This window comes from Stenella coeruleoalba (assembly GCF_951394435.1).
Source record: "Stenella coeruleoalba genome assembly, chromosome: 10".
Lineage (NCBI taxonomy): Eukaryota > Metazoa > Chordata > Mammalia > Artiodactyla > Delphinidae > Stenella > Stenella coeruleoalba.
In genome coordinates this window covers 22,670,590-22,690,119 of record NC_137156.1, presented here as the reverse complement: position 1 = coordinate 22,690,119, position 19,530 = coordinate 22,670,590, and the positions used below count along the sequence as shown (strand labels likewise).

At 43.8% G+C, this 19,530-nt stretch overlaps 1 protein-coding gene across 1 annotated transcript; it reads right to left on the bottom strand.

Moving 5' to 3' along the window:
- Positions 1–153: 153 nt before the first annotated feature.
- On the bottom strand, positions 154–13,020 carry LOC307192457 (E3 ubiquitin-protein ligase TRIM39). Its single transcript, XM_079933360.1, has 7 exons — positions 12,961–13,020; positions 10,436–10,895; positions 9,301–9,396; positions 4,795–5,025; positions 3,589–3,611; positions 2,896–3,011; positions 154–2,152 (listed from the first exon to the last, which is right to left on the bottom strand). The coding sequence occupies exons 2-7, from the start codon at positions 10,886–10,888 to the stop codon at positions 1,605–1,607; spliced, it is 1,467 nt and encodes a 488-aa protein (XP_079789486.1). The 5' UTR covers positions 10,889–10,895; positions 12,961–13,020; the 3' UTR covers positions 154–1,604.
- Positions 13,021–19,530: the final 6,510 nt, after the last annotated feature.

Genomic DNA, 19,530 nt, shown 5'->3' with positions numbered 1-19,530 from the left:
ACCAGGGATCAAACCTGGGCCCCTGACAGTGAGAGTGTGGAGTCCTGACCACTGGATCACCAGGGAATTCCAAGGAACATGCATTTTTAACACCCATTTCTTACACATCAACAGAGATTATCATCAAATTAACACAGGACACATAGATCACTTCAGTGGATCCTTTGTTCCATATTATGTTTTACCAACCAAAGCATCTTGCCACAAAGAACCACAGTCAAGGCACAAAGGTAAGAGGAGAGTCTGGACAAAGTCCTGTTGAGGTGGTAGGAGCAGCTGAAATGCCCTCAATAAACTGCAGTTTCTTGTCCTAATCTTCTGTGAACCCCTGATTACCCAAGTAGCAGATAATCCAGTCATTTTAGTTTGGTTTGGCATGCATTGCTTTACCTTTTTTGACAACATATGTACCCTACAGGTTGTTTATTTTGGCCTAACATTAAAATGATTTACATTCTCTGATATGAGAAATGGCAAAAGGTGAAGGATGGCAACAAACGAAATCCGGCTCTTGTGAACACTAGTTCCAGGCCAGATGCACACAGGCCAAAGGAAATCGCCTATCTGGCCCTTCCCTATACATACCACCCTCTTCTACCCTGTCCCCAGGGTGAGGAAGACTCCGTTTTCTTTTTCCCTGTCTGGCTTGGACACCTTAGCCAGGTAACAAGGCTGACAACTTGGGAGTAGCTACTTAGTAGCATTCTTTAAGGCCAGGGCTTTGGATAGGAATACTTTTCTCTTTCCTCTAATACCTGACTCTCTCCTTTCCAAGTTCCCTTGGGAAAGCAGTGAAAGGGTAGATGTGTCTTGCAGGATCTCTTGCATCTTGCCTCTCCAGATGAGCAAGGTAACAGCTCGTGGAGATGAGCAACTACAAGGAGGTGGGCGATGAGCCATCTCTGCTGAAGGCTAAGGCAGGGACCTGGGTTCTCTTTCTTCCTACCCCCTCCTCCCCACATTCCTACCTCTGGCCAATCCTACTCATAATGGCAACCAAAGAAACCCTTCTCCCCTTCATTATTCTTTAGGAATGTGTTCATTTAGCCCCCTTTCCTGACCTTATTTCTAACCTTCTTGATGCCCAATCTCTGCCCTGAAAATAACTCCTCAACTTCTACACCCACGAGAGCAACTGTCATTCATCTTTATTTCAATTTAGAGGTACCAAGACCCCTGTGATCTTCCTAAAAAAACAAGACTGTTTTGGGTCAAAGAACCCCCTAAAAGGATGTACAGGGGGTTCTGTTTCCTCCTCTGGTTTGAGCAAGTCAGACCTTCCCACAGACTTGTTGTTTCTGGAAAAGCCTCTCCTTCCTTCCAACCCATCCTTGTGCAATAGAAAACCTGATGGACTTCAGAGGAGACTACCCCCTGGGAACCAGCTCTCCACTCTAACAGTGAGGAGGGAGACATTGCAGTGCTCTCGTCCCAGCCCAGTCCTAACTACTCCTCCCCATAAACCATTCTAGAAACCAAGGTGTTCTCCCAGATGGTTCAGGACTGGAACCAGGCAGACACGAAGACGTTCCAGCAGGTCACAGGAAGGAAGGCCCGTAGCTCTTGACCCTGCCTCACCCTGATTATTCCCACGTCCCTACCTGTCACTCCCAATCTGTTGGGGGCCTGATGGTAAGTGGTGCAGCATTCTTCCGACCAGCCCGGATGCCTGGGTAGAAGAGGGGCCAAAGTTTCTCAGTAAAAGTATCAGTGAAGGTGTAGATATGAGAGCGGTCTGTGACGTTGTAAAAAGACAGTGTACCGGCCTCATAGTCTAGGAATATGCCTACCCGCCTGGGTTTCACCTTGATGTGCAAAGGGGTAAAAGGTGTGGTAGTGGCTGCATACTTGTCCCCGTTCCACAGCCGCACCCGCCAGTAGCCAGTCTCAGGGAGTGGGGTCAGTTCGCCCTTTCGGCTCACAGAGTCCCGGCACACACCCACTGCCCAGTGGGTCTTGTCGCCCACCTCCACCTCCCAGTAATGTCGACCTGAGGTGAAACCCTCAGTAGCCAGGACACAAGGGTAGAAGGTGAAACGTTGTGGTGTATCAGGGAGATCCCGGAGTCTTGTCTCCACGAACTTGACGCTCTTACGATCTTCCGACAGGACTAGGTTAGGATGAGCAGTCTCAGGGTCCAGGGTCACATCCGCTGGCGGGAGAAGCCAGAGTGGGGAGCTAGATGAGGACGGGAATAGCTAAACGCCCCTGCCTCACTCTTCCAGCCTGCCTTTGCAGAGCCTGCTCCCTGAAAGCCCCCAGAACCCCGTGGTTTGCTTAACTTTCTCAATCCTTGGTGTCACCTAAGGGAGGGGAGGGGAGGGAACAATGGCTTCGTTTCTCATCCTGGCCCTAAAATAAACAGGTAATGATCTCTTGACTCTGCAAGGGCTGGTGGTTTAGGCTCCTGCCTGGTCCTCCCTCCATCCCCCCCGACATCATCATCCATCTCACTGTGTGGAGAAGCACAAGGCACAGTCCAATGGTAAGAAAAAATAAAAATGTTAAGAAGGGTACAGAGCCAGATAGCATTATAGTCTAGCGATACAGTGACCATGTGTCTGTTTCCCTGGACAGTCTGGATTATGACTATTTTCCAAGTAAGTATTAATAAGACTCCCTTTCACTCTCAAGAGGGGACCAGTTTCAGCAAATTATTTAACCTCTCTGGGTCCCTATTTAGAAAAGTATGGGACTAAGAGTAAACGACACCTGAGGCTTCTCACTTTGAGTTCTGTGACTCAGAGTGAGATTGAAAACCAGGTAAAGGAGTGGGTGTGAATATGGACATGAAAAGTGACAGAGGGGATAAGTGAAGTCCAGATAAAGTAGGACCTAAAGACTTTCTTCTCTCTGTCGATTCCCTCTGCTAGTTTCCTTTTGGGAACAACTCACCAATTAGCTGTTTAAGGATTTTCCTTAGTGCAAAGTACTGTCGGGGGAAATTGCTGAAGTTCTTTTCCAGCTCTATGGATACTGAAGTCACCTCCATGGTCTTCACCTTCTCACATCTAGGAGGGATGGGAAGATAGGGGAAGAAAGGGCAGGGTCAGGGGAAGCTCCAGCTTAGTGAGTATTAAGATGTTGTCATCTCTAGGGAGAAACTAAAATTCTCCATCCTCACACTTTCTCCTCCCTCAAGACAAGTTCTTGCTTATTGCTTTCTTTTGCCTATCTATGGAAAGCCATATGGTCCCCTAGACAAACCCTTATCTTAATAATCAGTCTTAGAACTTTCTGGAGGTACTGTTATATTTCATGCAAATAGATAACCACCTCCCCCCCGCCCCCAACCAGTTCCTCCTTCCATCTTGTTTGGACACAATTCCACCCATAGGCCCAGGTAGAATCTGGTTCTATTTCATTATCTTTGTATCTAGGAAGTCCTGATGCTCAGAGGGAAAAGGTAAGGGACTAGTACTCCCAGTGATTTGCTCTCTAACTGGCTTCATGGATGCAATAAACCTTCTCCCTTTTTCTACCCAGACACTGCATGACTTTCCCATCCTTATTCCCCCAACTCCTTATTGTAGCCCTACTCTTTAAGCCAAGACCTAACTCACTCAAAGAGATACAAGAATCACTTACTTTTCCAGGGTACTTTTGACATCCTAGAGGAAGGAGAAAAGAAAGCAATATTGGTCCTGGTAGTCAAGGGTCCTAAAGGCAAAAGGTTTCCCTCCTCCCAAAAGTTCTAGATCTATTAAATAGGCATAAGGCAAACTATGGGTCACAGTGCAAGGGGCCGAGCTCCAGAGGGATCTGAGTACATCTCTCCCAACCTAACCCCCACTTTCAACTCTCAGTCATCATGAAGCTTGGTAATTGATATCACTTCCAAATAGTTTCTTGTGTGCTTGTCTTTGTTCCTCAAGAACACTGGGACTCAATGCCAGGGACAGGGATTGTGTCTGCTCTTTACTCTGTCCCCCAAGTACCAACCACACACCTGTCTCCTTGAGGATCAGTACAGATAGTTCCAGACAGCTGGCATAGGAACGAATCACACTCTTCCGTTGTGGTTTGGTATCCCTTGTCTAGTATTGGTTAATAAATATTAATAACTGTGTGCCAATCCTGATTTGTGAATACTTGGGGTCCAGAAGACAAAGAAGACAAATCTCTGCCCCCCAAGGATTTCCCAGTTTAATGTGGAAGGCAGAACACACATACATGAAAGGACACGAGAGTAAATACCAAGCAATATATAACATGCAGATAAATGTACAACGAAGCCTCACTGATTCAAATGCTGGTAATGTGATCTCTAAGATAAGAAATATGTTTCCTGCAGCCTTGCTAAGACCATTCATTTGCTTAAGAAAACAGATTATTTCAAACATTTTAGAGGCACCATTTACATATCAAAAGCAATATATTACTTATACATTATTTCAAGTGTCCTTCAAACTATGCTTCTATTCTTTCTGTGCACTAGGTAAATCAAGTTCCAGGACTTAAAAGTAACGGTTACTGCATTTACACAATTTTTAATGCATAGTTTTTTCACTAATTCAGACTAGACTGCCCTCCTCTCAAAAGAGTGAATTTTTTCTTTGGTACAAGTTAAGCACATAATTGTTGACAAGACATAAGAACACCAAAATGATCCGAAGGGGATGGGAGAAATCAGAGAAGGCTTTCTGTAGAGAAAGATCCTTTGAGCCTGTCTGGAAGAAAGAATTGGATTTAGAGAGGCAGAGCGGAGGAGTGAGCATTGCAGGCTGACAGAATGGCCTGTGCAAAGCTAGACTGCGCTTGGCCTGAGGGGCTATGCAGGGGCAAAGGTCGAACCTTAAGCATCTCGAAGCCCGACTGTAAGCACTTGCCCTCCACCTCAGCAGCCAAGTGGGCCAGGTCCCGGCGCTTGTCTCCAAGGTGAGCAGCATTTTCTCGGAGGCGCTGTAGAATGTCCTGTTCCTCCTCCTCTAGTCGTGAAAGTAACACCTGCTGCTCTTCATCCAGCCGCCGATGAAGCTCTTCAAATTCCTTTAGGATCTGCTGTCGACGACTCTCCACTAGTCTCTGAGAACAGAGGGTGGGTATTATGTTTAACAGGGCCAGTGGGGCATAAAGTGCCTTTCCCCACCCACCATGTGTATGAATTCACACAGACTTCCAGTGTCATTGGAAAGAGCTTAACAGGACACTCATGTTTCTCTCCACTGGAATTTCCCTTTGTAAAGAATGGCTCCATCCCTAACTAATAAGAACCTACTGTACAGCACAGGGAATTCTACTCAGTGCTCTGTAGTGACCTAAATGGGAAGGAAATCCAAAAAAGAGGGGATATATATATATATATATATATACGTATAGCTGATTCACTTTGCTGTACAGTAGAAATGAACAAAATATTCTACACTATACTCCAATAAAAATTTAAAAAAAAGAAAAGAAAAGAATGTCTCCATCCTCATTGTCACCCCTACTGATGATGGGATGAAGAATACTGGGGAGATAAAAAAATAAACCAATGTTAAAAAATTTATCTTCTTTATTAAATTAGCTTCTAAAAAAGCTACACTTCTATGTTTTAGTAAAAATATTCAAGACATAAGAACCCAATAATATGACATGTACTATTACAGATATCAGAGATACCTCTGCTATCGCCTACTCTAAAGTTCTAGTTAATGCAATCTGTCAAGAAAAGGAAAGTACTGGAAAGTCTGAGATTGTTATCATTTGTACATTGCAAGACATTTACTTGATAAAAACCAGAGAAGCAACTGGAAAAATATCAGAATCAACAAGATTTTAGTAACGGGTTGTTATAAATGTAGATTTCAAGGCTGAACCTGTTCAACAGTTTCAAGTCACTTCAGAGACTGACAGTTTACACCCCAGAAACAGGTTATAGAAGTTTGTGAGTAAATTATTTGCTTGAAATTTGAAACATGCTTTCTTTCAGTTAAACCTCTAACATTTCTGAAACTGGATAATATATGACTCAAACTCCAGCCATAACGCATTCTGAGAGTTATCAGCAGGCATATCCTCCCTTCTGCACCTCAACGGCAACAAGAAGTGATCTCCCCAAAGGATTCCCTAAGCATCACGTGTCTGATGGGGAGGAATCAGCCAAGAGGAAAGCAAAGTTAGAAGCAGAGACTGGGACTCTGGAAGAAGGAAGTGGATAGGGCCTGGAAGGCAGGGTTGAGGGTGAATACAGAGTGGGGCTGCAAAGCCAGGTGGGCCTTACAAGCCTTGTGTTTCTGGATTTCAAGCTAGTTCCCAGCAGAGGCTGACTAGCTCCAGTTCTAGAGCTGCTTGCTGCTTCCCATTTCACTGCTGCCTCCTCAGGAGCATGTTGGAACAAAATATATTCTCACAACATTTACCATTAAGTAAAACACAGCCTTTTTTCCTGTGTGTCTGTGTGTTTAGGGGTGATGTATGGGTAGAATTGAGGTTCATAACTGTGGTAAAAAGAAAGCAAAGGGCTCTCGTATAATCTCATAATCCCTTCTCTTTTTTTCCCTCTATTTTGTAGGGCAGTGGTTCTTAATCAGGGTGTTACCTCCCTCTAGAAATGTTTTGGAAACAGGGGGCATTTTTGTTTGCATGATTGGGGGAGCTCCTGGGAAGGATGCTAACACTCCTCCAATGTGTGAAGACAACCCAGTAATATGAACTGCACCATTTTCTAATGTTCTGCTGGATATTAAAAAAATGGAGTCTTAGACTTGAATGCCACTTTATATACAAACACAGAGTAATTCTTATATGGTTTTAATATACCTGAATTTTTCAGGAATGGCTGAAAACTCATTAAGACTGTATTTTGTTTTTCTTAGAACTTTACTGTAAGTTATTTATCATTTTGAAAAATTATGGCACCAACAGCTAAACTGCTAGTGGCATTCGAGTCAACATTACTACACAATTCCGTCAGTCTGAATTTGTATTTGTTGCATGTTGATATAGGTGCAAGGATAAAACTACACTGTAGTGTCTTTCAGGGTAGTCATGCCTAAATGTTTACATACCAGATTTTATTATAAATTACTTTTATGTTGTATTATATTACACTATATTTGGGCATGATAGTCTCTTTTAAAAATTATATGGATAGATCATTTTATCCATAATTTTCATTTCAGCATGATTAATTACAAATTATTTATTTCTAAAAGGGGCATTGGGTCTGGAGGTGGGGATGAGGGAGAGAGTTCAAAAGGTCACTGAAGGAATGCTGGTAGTTGGTGACAGTTTCCGAGACCATTAAAATGATAATATACATTAAAAAAAAAAAAACCACAGTTCTGTTCAAGCATTTAGCAGGTTTTTTTTTTTTTTCTGTGGTACACGGGCCTCTCACTGTTGTGGCCTCTCCCGCTGCAGAACACAGGCTCCGGACACACAGGCCCAGTGACCATGGCTCACGGGCCCAGCTGCTCCGCGGCATGTGGGATCTTCCCTGACCAGGGCACAAACCCATGTCCCCTGCATCGGCAGGTGGACTCTCAACCACTGCGCCACCAGGGAAGCCCTATTTAGCAGGTTTTTAAAATTTTTATTCCCCTCTCCATCCTTTACCTTTAAGAAGGTTATCAACAGGAAGAGGAAAGCTAATGACTGGGAATAAGCTTCATTTTCACATATTTTAAGTTCTTCAGGAGCCCTCCAAAAGGACAAATAACTTTTTTTTTTAACGTTCACCTTTGCAATCAAAATTAGTTCAAATTTAAAAAAAATTCAAATGTTTGTTTGTTAAAATGTATAAAGGACTAAGGTAATAATACTTGCTTCCTGTTGAAATGTCATTGTTAAAAAAAAAAATAGTGTTTCTACTGATTTCAAACCTGTGTTTAATTTCTGGTGATCCCTAAATCTCAACTCCAAAAACTCATTATTTCTTCTGGAAGCCTTTAATGCAATCAAGTTTCTCTGCTGTCTTCTTAGGAATATGCAACTGTGCTTTTTGTGCCATGTCATTTATATTTTCTCTACTTGACTGTAAGCTCAAGGAGGGCAGGGACTGTGCTTTTGCTCATCATTGTTCCCCAGTGTCAAAGACAGGGTTTGGCCTATACTGGAAGCTTAGTAAATATTTACTGATTTCTGCAGAATTAGTATCTCTGATTTTGCACATACTGGCTATATGATCTTGGACTAGACACTTATCCAAGTTCTGTTTCCTACTGTGTAAACTGGGGATAACAATACTTACCTTACAGGGTATCTAAGTTCACTCTTGTCAAATATGACTTCCTGGACTCCCTTCTCCTTGTCTTGTACCTCCTCTATGTCCCACTTGGGCCAAGTATAGCCTGAACTCTTAGAACTTAAAACTGGGCAGGGCTTCCCTGGTGGTGCAGTGGTTGAGAGTCTGCCTGCCGATGCAGGGGACACGGGTTCGTGCCCCGGTCTGCGAAGATCCCACATGCCGCGGAGCGGCTGGGCCTGTGAGCCATGGTCGCCAAGCCTGCGAGTCTGAAGCCTGTGCTCCGCAACGGGAGAGGCCACAGCAGTGAGAGGCCCACGTACCACAAAAAAAAACAAACCAAAAAACAAACAAAAAAAAACTGGGCAGACCTAATACAATCTTCTAAGTTTGGAATGTCATGGACACCTAAGGAATTAATGCACAGGATTCAATAAATACTAGGTATTATTACCACTATAATTAATACATGTTTCACTGTCCAACAGAAGAAATAAGGCAGATACCAAACTACCATGCTACAAATATGGTAATGCTATGGAAGAGATGTGAAACTGTATGAAAATTAAGAAAGCTAATTTCTAAAGGGTCAGGAAAGGCTACATAGGAAGTGGTTTTCATCTTAGGATGGACAGGATCCTATAGGTAGAGGATGAGGGGGGTAAGAACATTCTAGGAACCATTATCATCCAGCATACTTGAGCTTACTTGAATTAAGAGAATGTGGTACTAATGTTGCTGGGAGGTTCTTCCGGGTGCTGTTGGGCAGCTCCTTCATCCTTCCTCCCCAGTGCACCTTCCACATTCTCCTTTCCTCAATCCCTCTAAGGATCTCTCAGCAGAGAGCCTCCTTCCCTGCTTTACAAAGAAAAGGAGGCCAAGGGGCATGAACTCCCTCAACTCGCCAGATATAAGATGTTCTGTCCTTCACTTCTTACATTCTTCTTCTCAATTCTTAATCCATGACAATTTAAGTACAATGTTTAATCACAGTCAAGCCTAATAAAATATCATTTTTTTTGAGAGAACAGCATTTTTCTAATAAACCAGAACTGGTAGATTAAATAATGTGTGGTTAATGTTCAGTTAATTGCCTGCAGAGCAGCCCAAATGGGATTGCCTGCCTTTACCTTGAGTTCCCCAGGCTTCTTCTCCTCAGAGGACTTGCAGCGGGTGATCTCCTGCAGCTTCCGCTCCAGGGGCTCCAGGCACTTCTGCAGTTTTTCCTGAGGGGTGAGAAGTGGGAGAATGGCATTTGGGGTTGGCTAGTACATCCTACGTTCAGAGGCTAACCCATTTGTTTTAAACCATTTGTTTGCTTCCTATCCATCTGTCTCTTGATCCAACTCCCTTCCTGGCCTGTCATTTGAGGTGTCAGCTTCCTACAGGTCCCTTCTCCTGCCACCAGCCTGTCTCCATCACCTCCCTTGCTCACCAAACCTTCCTTTCACTGAATCTCACTGTTCCACTGTCACCAACTCTCTGTCCTTCCCCAGCCCTATTAATTTTTTAACTCAAGGAACTGCTTGTTACTGTCAAAGTGACCTCCTGTACCCTGATATCCTTCTTTAAACTTGTTTTCCTATCCAATTCTAACCACTTGCCAATATAATAAAATCTTGATTACTTATTCTGCAAACTACCATAAAGTCTTATTTCCAAGATTTTATTAACATTATTAACACTTATTAATTACACAAAGTACTTGATAAAGTGCTAAGACATTAAAATCTCTAATTCCTATTACTCAAACATTTACCCTGTGTCCCAGCAGTAAGTTAAACCAGATGCCATATTATCCTTTATTGGGGGAAGATGCAAACAGACTGGCTCAGCTTAGCCTGGTGGGGATCATTCTAAAATGCTGATACCTGTTCCCAATACCAGTGGGTAAACAAGGGGTGTGCTGAGCAGGGGGACAGAATGAAGAAACCAGACCATTTTTCAGTTCTTAAGTTTGATCTTCTCCACATGGTTTCATTCATTTATGAAAAATATGATACATTCCAAGACCACACATGCTCAAATGTGTTACAAAAGTCAGACAGAATTTTTTTGGGTAGTCCTTACTGCTCTTCTTCATGCCTGAGGATAACTGATCAGACATACTGCGTGCCCCCGTGTACGTAGCTCTGAGGGGACTATAGAGTGAGGATCAGATACCGTCTTGCCCTCAGGAACTTACAATCCTCTACCCAGGGAGTCTTCCATCCTCTGTGCTCCTCCCTCCTGCCCTGCATTGGCATCATGTGTCTGGTTCCCTACCTTGTACTCCTGTGTGGCATCGTCCAGTGGCACGACGGTGTGGGCCCGGTGGGTGTGGGAAATTGCACATATCAAACACACAGCCTCCTGGTCCTCATAGCAGAAGAGGCTGAGGGCTTCATGGTGCTGGGGGCAGAGGCTCTCATCTCGGATCTTCCGCTTGACGGCCTGGAGCTGCTTGGCAATTTCCACCATGCTGCCCAGCTGTCGATTAGGTCGGAGACTGCGGTAGCGGGACGTCTTTCGACATACAGGACAAGGGAAGTCCCTCTCTAGGTCCTCCCACCAGCGAGTGATGCAAGCTTTGCAGAAGTTGTGCCCACACTCAATGATGACAGGCTCCTTCAGATACTCCAGGCACACAGAGCAACTTGCCTCCACCTGTAAGTTCTCCAGAGCTGCAGCTGTGGAGGCTGCAGAGGCCCCGGCCTCTAACAGGCTTGTCTCTGCCATTATTTAACTTGAGGTTAGGATGGGAGAAGAGAAAAAAAAGTCAGTTGGAGGTTTAGTTTATTTTGCATCCCTGGCCTGACAGTTACCCCCGTGTTAAATCCTAACTCCAGATTTAGCCCCATCATAGTATTTTACATCTTCTCTTCCATTACATCAACCTCTTTTGTTTCTCCATTTCTAAAACTTGTGACTCCCAGCCATCAATTTTTTCTCTTCAGCAAAATGACACACAACCCTCAATCTCCTGTCTTTTACCACTGCTTTCTCTTGCTAGAAACAGAGGCTTCCTTCAACTCTAGCTGAGTACTTCTCCTGATCCAGGTTCATTCCACTTGTATCTTAGAACCAATAGTTTCAGACCAATGTATTCCTAGTGTGACATCTTCTTCTAATAGATGAGAAAAGAGTATGGGAAAGCGAAGAGTGCCAAAGCATTAATTAAGATTTCTTAAATTGAGTATATTTTAAAGTTTAATATTACAGAAGAGTTTTACTACAATAGCCCATTGGAGCCTAAGCTTGATTCTCTGCCACTGTTCTCTCAGTCTTTCAAAGGGTAATAAATAGAATGAGTTAGGCAAGGGTGACAACCTCTTCTTTTCAGAAAGTTTGAAATTATTCTTCCTTTTATCAGGCTAGCCTAGAGAAAGTGTGCCCTTTTCTTGGAATGAAATTATTCATACAACTCATTTCTATTTGAGTGCATCTGGACATCTGGAACTGCTGAAAAGTGATAAATTCATGGCAACTAAAGAATCTATTACTGAGCCCAGGGCAATAATTTTTTGAAGAGAGAGCTGACAAGTCTATTTTAAGTATTCAGCAGTGACTGGAGTCTTTTGAAATAGTTATCAATAACTAACTCCTTGGATGTACTGTACCTCCAACTAATAGGTTCTGGAGTGGTTGGGAATTAAGAGAGAGAAAAGTAAAGAGGCAATCAAAAACTTCTAATGAAGCCTCAAAAGAATTGAAAATGCATCTAAGAGATTTATAAAGTAGAAGGCTGGTCCTCTATTCCATCCTTAAAACATCACCACTTTTATCCATGAAATAGTTGATTTCTCCATCCCCTTAACCCCCCTCCCTAAGGGATCCAACAGAAGGAAATTTAGTAAGTCTATGTGTTGAGAGAGAAGTGGCCATGTAATGAGTTGGGTTAACAATGATTATTCCTGTATACGTTGACGGCACACGTGAAAAGTGTTTAATTTGGAGTAGGAACTGACAGCTTATTTGGACCTGAATTTCCTCCCTCAACCAGGAGAGAAGTTCAGTCAGATGATTTTTCTCTACCTCTGGGAATCCAACTTTGACGAGTAACCCTTCTCTTTCCCTAATCTTCTAGAAATTAGGTGGTCTCCTCACCCGGGATGAGTTGAACTGTATGCAGAGTTAGGGGGCAGAATGGATCTAGACTAGCAAAGAAGTAGTGTGGAAGAGAAATGGGGAAAGGTTAGGGAGGTATGGGGAGAGGACTTGGAGCTACAGCACTAGTTAAGCCTTCGGTGTCTCTGGGTTGGTCATTTTTCCCCCTCTATTCCTCGTGTCTCAGTAGAAGGGCAAACTTCAAAGCCGTCCTCATTTTATTTCTACCACTGTCGGGGGTCCCACCTTGCAACCCTTTCCTGAGCGTGGTCCACAACTCGGTCCCACCCCCGTCTCCATCTTCTCCCGCCAGATCTGGCGCAGGGGGACTGGAGTGCGGGGAGAGGAAACGTCGTTGTTGGCAGGGAGGGAGGGATGCGTGTCCAGGTGAGGAGGAGGTGTGACGTGAAGGTGGGATGCCCGCCGCTATGACGCAGCCGAGAGCCGCGGTGACGGCGTAAGAGTTTCACCCGGGGAGGCGAGCGGCAGCGGGACGGGGGAACGGCGGGGTAGCCAAGCAACGCCGGACGCGCTGACGTCGCCGGGGCGGCAAAACGTCCGCCCGGGCCCGAGGCGGGCGGAGGCAGCTGTGGTTACGTGCGGGGGGCCGGTGACGCAGTCGCGGGGCGCTAGGACGCGGCGTGCGGAGCCGGTCAGCAGGGGCAGGCCCCAAGGCCCCGGCGCGGCGGCGGGACAGCACCTACCTTCCCGGCTTCGGGTCCGGGAGTGCGGGGCGCAGAGCCGCCGGAGCGCTGCCTCCCTCCTTCCTCCTCCCCCCGCCCCCGCCCCGCAGCGCGACACACAATACTCGCCGGAAGCGGAAGCCGCGCCGAGAGGCTCGTGTCAGTGGAAGCCTGGGTGTCGGCGGGCGACCGCGGGAGGGCCTAGCGGCGCCTGCGGAACAAGGAGAAGGCGGGGGGCCGGAGGGGAGAACCAGCAGGAGGAGTGAAGGGCGAGAAGAGACCCGGAGGGGCAGGTGGCTGAAATGCAGTCGTCCAGGTGACCCGAGGAATCCTCTGGAGAAAGAGGGCCGCGCATGCGCGTGGCGGAGCGCTGAAGCCCATTGCCCACAGGGCGCCTAGGGCGCCGGGGCAGGCGGGCCCGTCCCGCCCAGGGTGTGGGCCCGGGCGCTGACCCGGCTCGGACTGGTCCCGGTTGGGGCTGGGAGCCGCCGGGGGCGGGGCAAGGGCGGGTTGCGGACATTGATCTACACTGCTCCTCTCTCCAGGTTAGTCCCGGGAGAAGGTGGCTCGCCGAGTCGGCGGCCAATTACGTGGTGGACCTGCGGGTCTCAGCTGACACGTCACTTCCGACAAGTTGAGTTTAAGCCTTTTAACATTAAAGGATTAGCTCAGTTTTCCCTGCCTTCGGCTTCGGATGCTTGGTCACCTTGTCCTTGCTAGGCGAGCTTTACGGAAATGATCTACCTCCTCCGATGGAGTGGGAGCCCCGAAAGAGCTGGTACTGTGACTCTGCTGCTCACCTTTGTGTCCTCAGCTCCTCGCTCGGTGCCCGACCGCAGCGAGCGCGCAGTGAGCACCCCTTCTGGGTGCGAGCCAATCCCGACTTTTTCCAGTTTTGTGGCTTTGGCTTGAGGTTCTCCGCAAGAGCAGATGGTGGTTTTGCGGCGGCTCCGGACTCCTGCGTTATAGCTTCCTTACTTTCCTCTCCTGTTGCTGGAAGCTTCGCAGCCTTGTGACTTTGGAGGACGAGGGCGAGATGATGAGGAAGAGTCGGTGGACAGAGGTGTGATGAGACTGGGAGGGAGGAGGTGCTGAGTTGAGTTGATGGAGCTGGGGAGGAGTGGATGCTGGGTAAAGGGATGATGGGACTGGGGAGAAGTTGGGGCTGGGGAAAGGTGTGCCGCGGCTGGGCAGGAGTTAGTGCTAAGAGTAGACACTGCTGGTTGAAAACGCAGCTTGCCCCGCCTACTCTCTGGCAACACTTGGCATACAGAATGCTAACCGAAAGAAATGAACAAATTTTGGTGTACCCTTCGAGGTGAAATGGCCCAATGGCCCAACTTGTTCCTGTGTAAGTTGTGATGCTGTTTACAAACACTGCAGTATTTAACCTCTCATCCTGGGAGCCAGGAACTATTTATTTGCAGAAAATATCTCATGTGGGAAGTATAAAGATTTAGGGTCAGGCATGCTAAGTACAGCTGGTCTGCTTTTTCTTCATTGTTCTTTAGTTTTTGTTCACTTTTTTTCAGTAGCAGTGATTTGAAGAGGATTAAGCTTGATAAAATTACATTTATTAACTTTTTTTTCCCTCATTGTTATTTGACCATTGGGAATTTTAGCAGCAGTACTCTTTCTAGTTCATGGACTGCCTCATTCTAAGGTAGGGTAGTTTGAAAGCCACAAATTGGGCGGTCAGCTTCTTTATCCTTACTTTATAGGGAGCGTGGTGAGGTTTGGTTCTGGTTATGATTTGTAACTTTTAAGGTGTTGACTAGCACTTCATTCTGGCTTTCTGTTTGTAGGTGGCCAGGGGTGTGGTAATGTTAAGCAAATTTCCAGGAGGAAGTGCATTTCTGAGGAGTATGAAGAATGTGGTGGCCTGGAGACTAATAGATTATTAAGATGACTTTACGCTCAATATGGAAGGAAAGAGGGGAGAATGTCTAGGTAAAACTATAAAATTATGAAGGGCATGTACTATGTCATAGAACAGGGTTTGGCAAACCTCTCCTGTAAGGAGCCAAATAGGACATATTTTTGGCTGTGTTGCCCATACTCAATTCTGTCTTTGTAGTATGAAAATAGCGTTAGACTATAGTAAATGAGTGAGCGTTGCTGAAATTTGAATTTCATATAAATTCTTCACTTGCCTTGAAATTTTATTCTCCTTTTGATTTTACCCCCAATCATTTAAAAATGTAAACACATATTTTAGGTTGTGGGCTGTACAAGCACAGGTAGCAGACCATAGTTCGCTGACCCCTGACATAGAACAGTAATGAAGTACCCAGTATTTTTCAAGAGAGAATGCCTGGGAAAGTGGGTGAACACAATGCTATGATCTCTTATTTCCATCTGTCTATATGATAACACACAAAATAATAATAAAGGAAATTTGAAATCTTAACACAAATTTGTTATGACCTGTGAAACTTGGTTGGCTGAGATTTATGAATATACTAAGATACAAGTACATTTTTTAAACAAGGAAAGGTATTCGTTGTCTAAAATTAAACGAGATTGTAGTTCAGGAGAGGTGGAATAACACTGAATTGTGACGTTGATTTATATCAACAAGGGATTTCCAACATAGGAATATGCAAAAATGAGTAATAGTAATATGAAGGATAATTAAAAAAATTTAAATATACACTTTAATATTGTTTTTATATCAGTAAAAGATATATCTGATATATCTTTTATATCAGAAGATATCTTGGAACCACTGAGTCACATAGAGGAAAAGGATGTATTAGCAGTGCAGGTAGAAAACTGCTTGAGGTCAGATATGAGATATGGTAGGTTGGGGAGGGAGAGGGTTCAACTGTCCAGACTTCCGAAATTCTTCCTCAGAAGAAGGCAAAGCATCTAATTTTCCCCCACCGTTTTTTTAAATTATAAAAAATTTAAACTACAGAAAGACGGTCGTCAGTCTTTTTACACTTTACACTGTGCTTTTTATACTTTATACTGGCTGTCTATTATCTTTCCAATTCAGTAACATTGGAACTACCTTGTTCTTTTTCAAGTCTATATCACTGCTTCATTATGTAGGTGTATAATTTATTCAGCCATTTTGTTTAGAGAAAACATTTAGGGTTTTTCCAAGTCTTATTAAATAAAGGCTGTAGTGAACATTCTTGTACATATATCTTTTCCCCTCAGTTTTATTGTGATATAACTGACGTGTAACACTGTGTTAGTTCAGGGTGTACAACGTAATGATTTGATATATTTGCCCATATGTCTTTTTTGTTTTTTTTAACTTCTCAATAAGGAATGTGTCTTTTATTTTTTTTTTGAATTTTATTTAATTTATTTTTTTAAACAGCAGGTTCTTATTATCCATTTTATACATATTAGTGTATACATGTTAATCCCAATCTCCCAGTTCATCCCACCACCACCACCCTGCCCCCCCACCACTCTCCCTCCTTGGTGTCCATACCTTTGTTCTCTACATCTGTGTCTATTTCTGCCTACAAACTGGTTCATCTGTACCATTTTTCTAGGTTCCACATATATGCGTTAATATACGGTATTTGTTTTTCTCTTTCTGACTTACTTCACTCTGTATAACAGTCTCTACATCCATCTACTTCACTACAAATGACCCAATTTCGTTCCTTTTAATGGCTGAGTAATATTCCATTGTATATATGTACCACATCTTCTTTATCCATGTGACTGTAGATGGGCATTTAGGTTGCTTCCATGACCTGGCTATTGTAAATAGTGCTGCAATGAACATTGGGGTGCATGTGTCTTTTTGAGTTATGTTTTTCTCTTGAGTATATGCCCAGTAGTGGGATTGCTGGGTCATATGGTAGTTCTATTTTTAGTTTTTTAAGGAACCTCCATACTGTTCTCCATAGTGGCTGTATCAATTTACATTCCCACCAACAGTGCAAGGGGGTTCCCTTTTCTCCACACCCTCTCCAGCATTTGTTGCTTGTAGATTTTCTGATGATGCCAATTCTAACTGGTGTGAGATGATACCTCATTGTAGTTTTGACTTGCATTTCTCTAATAATTAGTGATGTTGAGCAGCTTTTCATGTGCTTCTTGGCCATCTGTATGTCTTCTTTGGAGAAATGTCTATTTAGGTCTTCTGCCTATTTTTTGATTGGGTGTTTGGTTTTTTTTTACATTGAGCTGCATGAGCTGTTTATATATTTTGGAGATTAATCCTTTGTCCATTGATTCATTTGCAGATATTTTCTCCCATTCTGAGGGTTGTCCTTTCGTCTTGTTTGTAGTTTCCTTTGCTTTGCAAAAGTTTTAAGTTTCATTAGGTCCCATTTGTCTATTTTTGTTTTTATTTCGATTACTCTAGGAGGTGGATCAAAAAAGATCTTGCTGTGATTTATGTCAGAGTGTTCTTTCTACGTTTTCCTCTAAGAGTTTTACAGTGTCAGGTCTTACATTTAGGTCTCTACTCCATTTTGAGTTTATTTTTGTGTATGGGGTTAGGGAGTATTCTAATTTCATTCTTTTACATGTAGCTGTCCAGTTTTCCCAGCACCACTTATTGAAGAGACTGTCTTTTCTCCATTATATATCCTTGCCTCCTTTGTCATAGGTTAGTTGACTACAGGTGCATGGGTTTATCTCTGGGCTTTCTATCCTGTTCCATTGATCTATATTTCTGTTTTTGTGCCAGTACCATATTGTCTGTTTTTTCTTTTTCATTTTATTTATTTATTATTTTTGGCTTCGTTGGGTCTTCATTGCTGCACGCAGGCTTTCTTTAGTTGTGGCGAGCGGGGGCTACTCTTCTTTGCAGTGCGTGGGATTCTCATTGCAGTGGCCTCTCTTGTTGTGGAGCACGGGCTCTAGGTGTGCGGGCTTCAGTAGTTGTGGCTCATGGGCTCTAGAGCACAGGCTCAGTAGTTGTGGCACACGGGCTTAGTTGCTCTGTGGTATGTGGGACCTTCCCGGACCAGACCTCGAACCCGTGTCCCCTGCATTGGCAGGCGGATTCTTAACCACTGCGCCACGAGGGAAGCCCTATCATATTGTCTTGATTACTGTAGCTTTGTAGTATAGTCAAGTCAGGGAGTCTGATTCCTCCAGCTCCGTTTTTTTTCCCTCAAGACTGCTTTGGCTATTTGGGGTCTTTTGTGTCTCCATACAAATTTTAAGATTTTTTTTGTTCTAGTTCTGTAAAAAATGCCACTGGTAGTTTGATAGGGATTGCATTGAATCTGTAGATTGCTTTGGGTAGTATAGTCATTTTCACGATATTGATTCTTCCCATCCAAGAACATGGTATATCTCTCCATCTGTTGGTATCATCTTTAATTTCTTTCATCAGTGTCTTATAGTTTTCTGCATACAGGTCTTTTGTCTCCCTAGGTAAGTTTATTCCTAGGTATTTTATTCTTTTTGTTGCAGTGGTAAATGGGAGTGTTTCCTTAATTTCTCTTTCAGATTTTTGATCATTAGTGTATAGGAATGCAAGAGATTTCTGTGCATTAATTTTGTATCCTGCAACTTTACCAAATTCATTGATTAGCTCTAGTAGTTTTCTGGTGGCATCATTAGGATTATCTATGTATAGTATCATGTCATCTGCAAACAGTGACAGTTTTCCTTTTTCTTTTCCAATTTGTATTCCTCTTATTTCTTTTTCTTCTCTGATTGCTGTGGCTAGGACTTCCAAAATATGTTGAATAATAGTGGCGAGAGTTGACATCCTCATCTTTTTCCTGATCTTAGAGGAAATGCCTTCAGTTTTTCACCATTGAGAATGATGTTTGCTATGGGTTAATCGTATATGGCCTTTATTACGTTGAGGTAGGTTCCCTCTATGCCCACTTTCTGGAGAGTTTTTATCATAAAGGGTGTTGTGTTGAATTTTGTCAAAAGCTTTTTCTGCATCTATTGAGATGATCATATAGTTTTATTCTTCAATTTGTTAATATGGTGTATCACATTGATTAATTTGCATGTATTGAAGAATCCTTGCATCCCTGGGATAAATCCCACTTATTCATGGTGTATGATCCTTTTTATGTGTTGTTGGATTCTGTTTGCTAGTATTTTGTTGAGGATTTTTGCATCTATATTCATCAGTGATATTCGTCTGTAATTTTCTTTTTTTGTTGTATCTTTGTCTGGTTTTGGTATCAGGGTGATGGTGGCCTCATAGAATGAGTTTGGGAGTCTTTCTTCCTCTGCAATTTTTTGGAAGAGTTTGAGAAGGATGAATGTTAGCTCTTCTCTAAGTGTTTGATAGAATTCACATATGAAGCCATCTGGTCCTGGACTTTTGTTTGTTGGAAGATTTTTTTTTTTTTTTTTTTTTTTTTTGGTGGTACGCGGGCCTCTCACTGTTGTGGCCTCTCCCGTTGCGGAGCACAGGCTCCGGACACGCAGGCTCAGCGCCCATGGCTCACGGGCCTAGCTGCTCCACGGCATGTGGGATCTTCCCGGACCAGGGCACAAACCCATGTCCCCTGCATCGGCAGGCGGACTCTCAACCACTGTGCCACTACGGAAGCCCTGTTGGAAGATTTTTAATCACAGTTTCAATGTCCTTACTTGTGATTGGTCTGTTCATATTTTCTATTTCTTCTTGGTTCA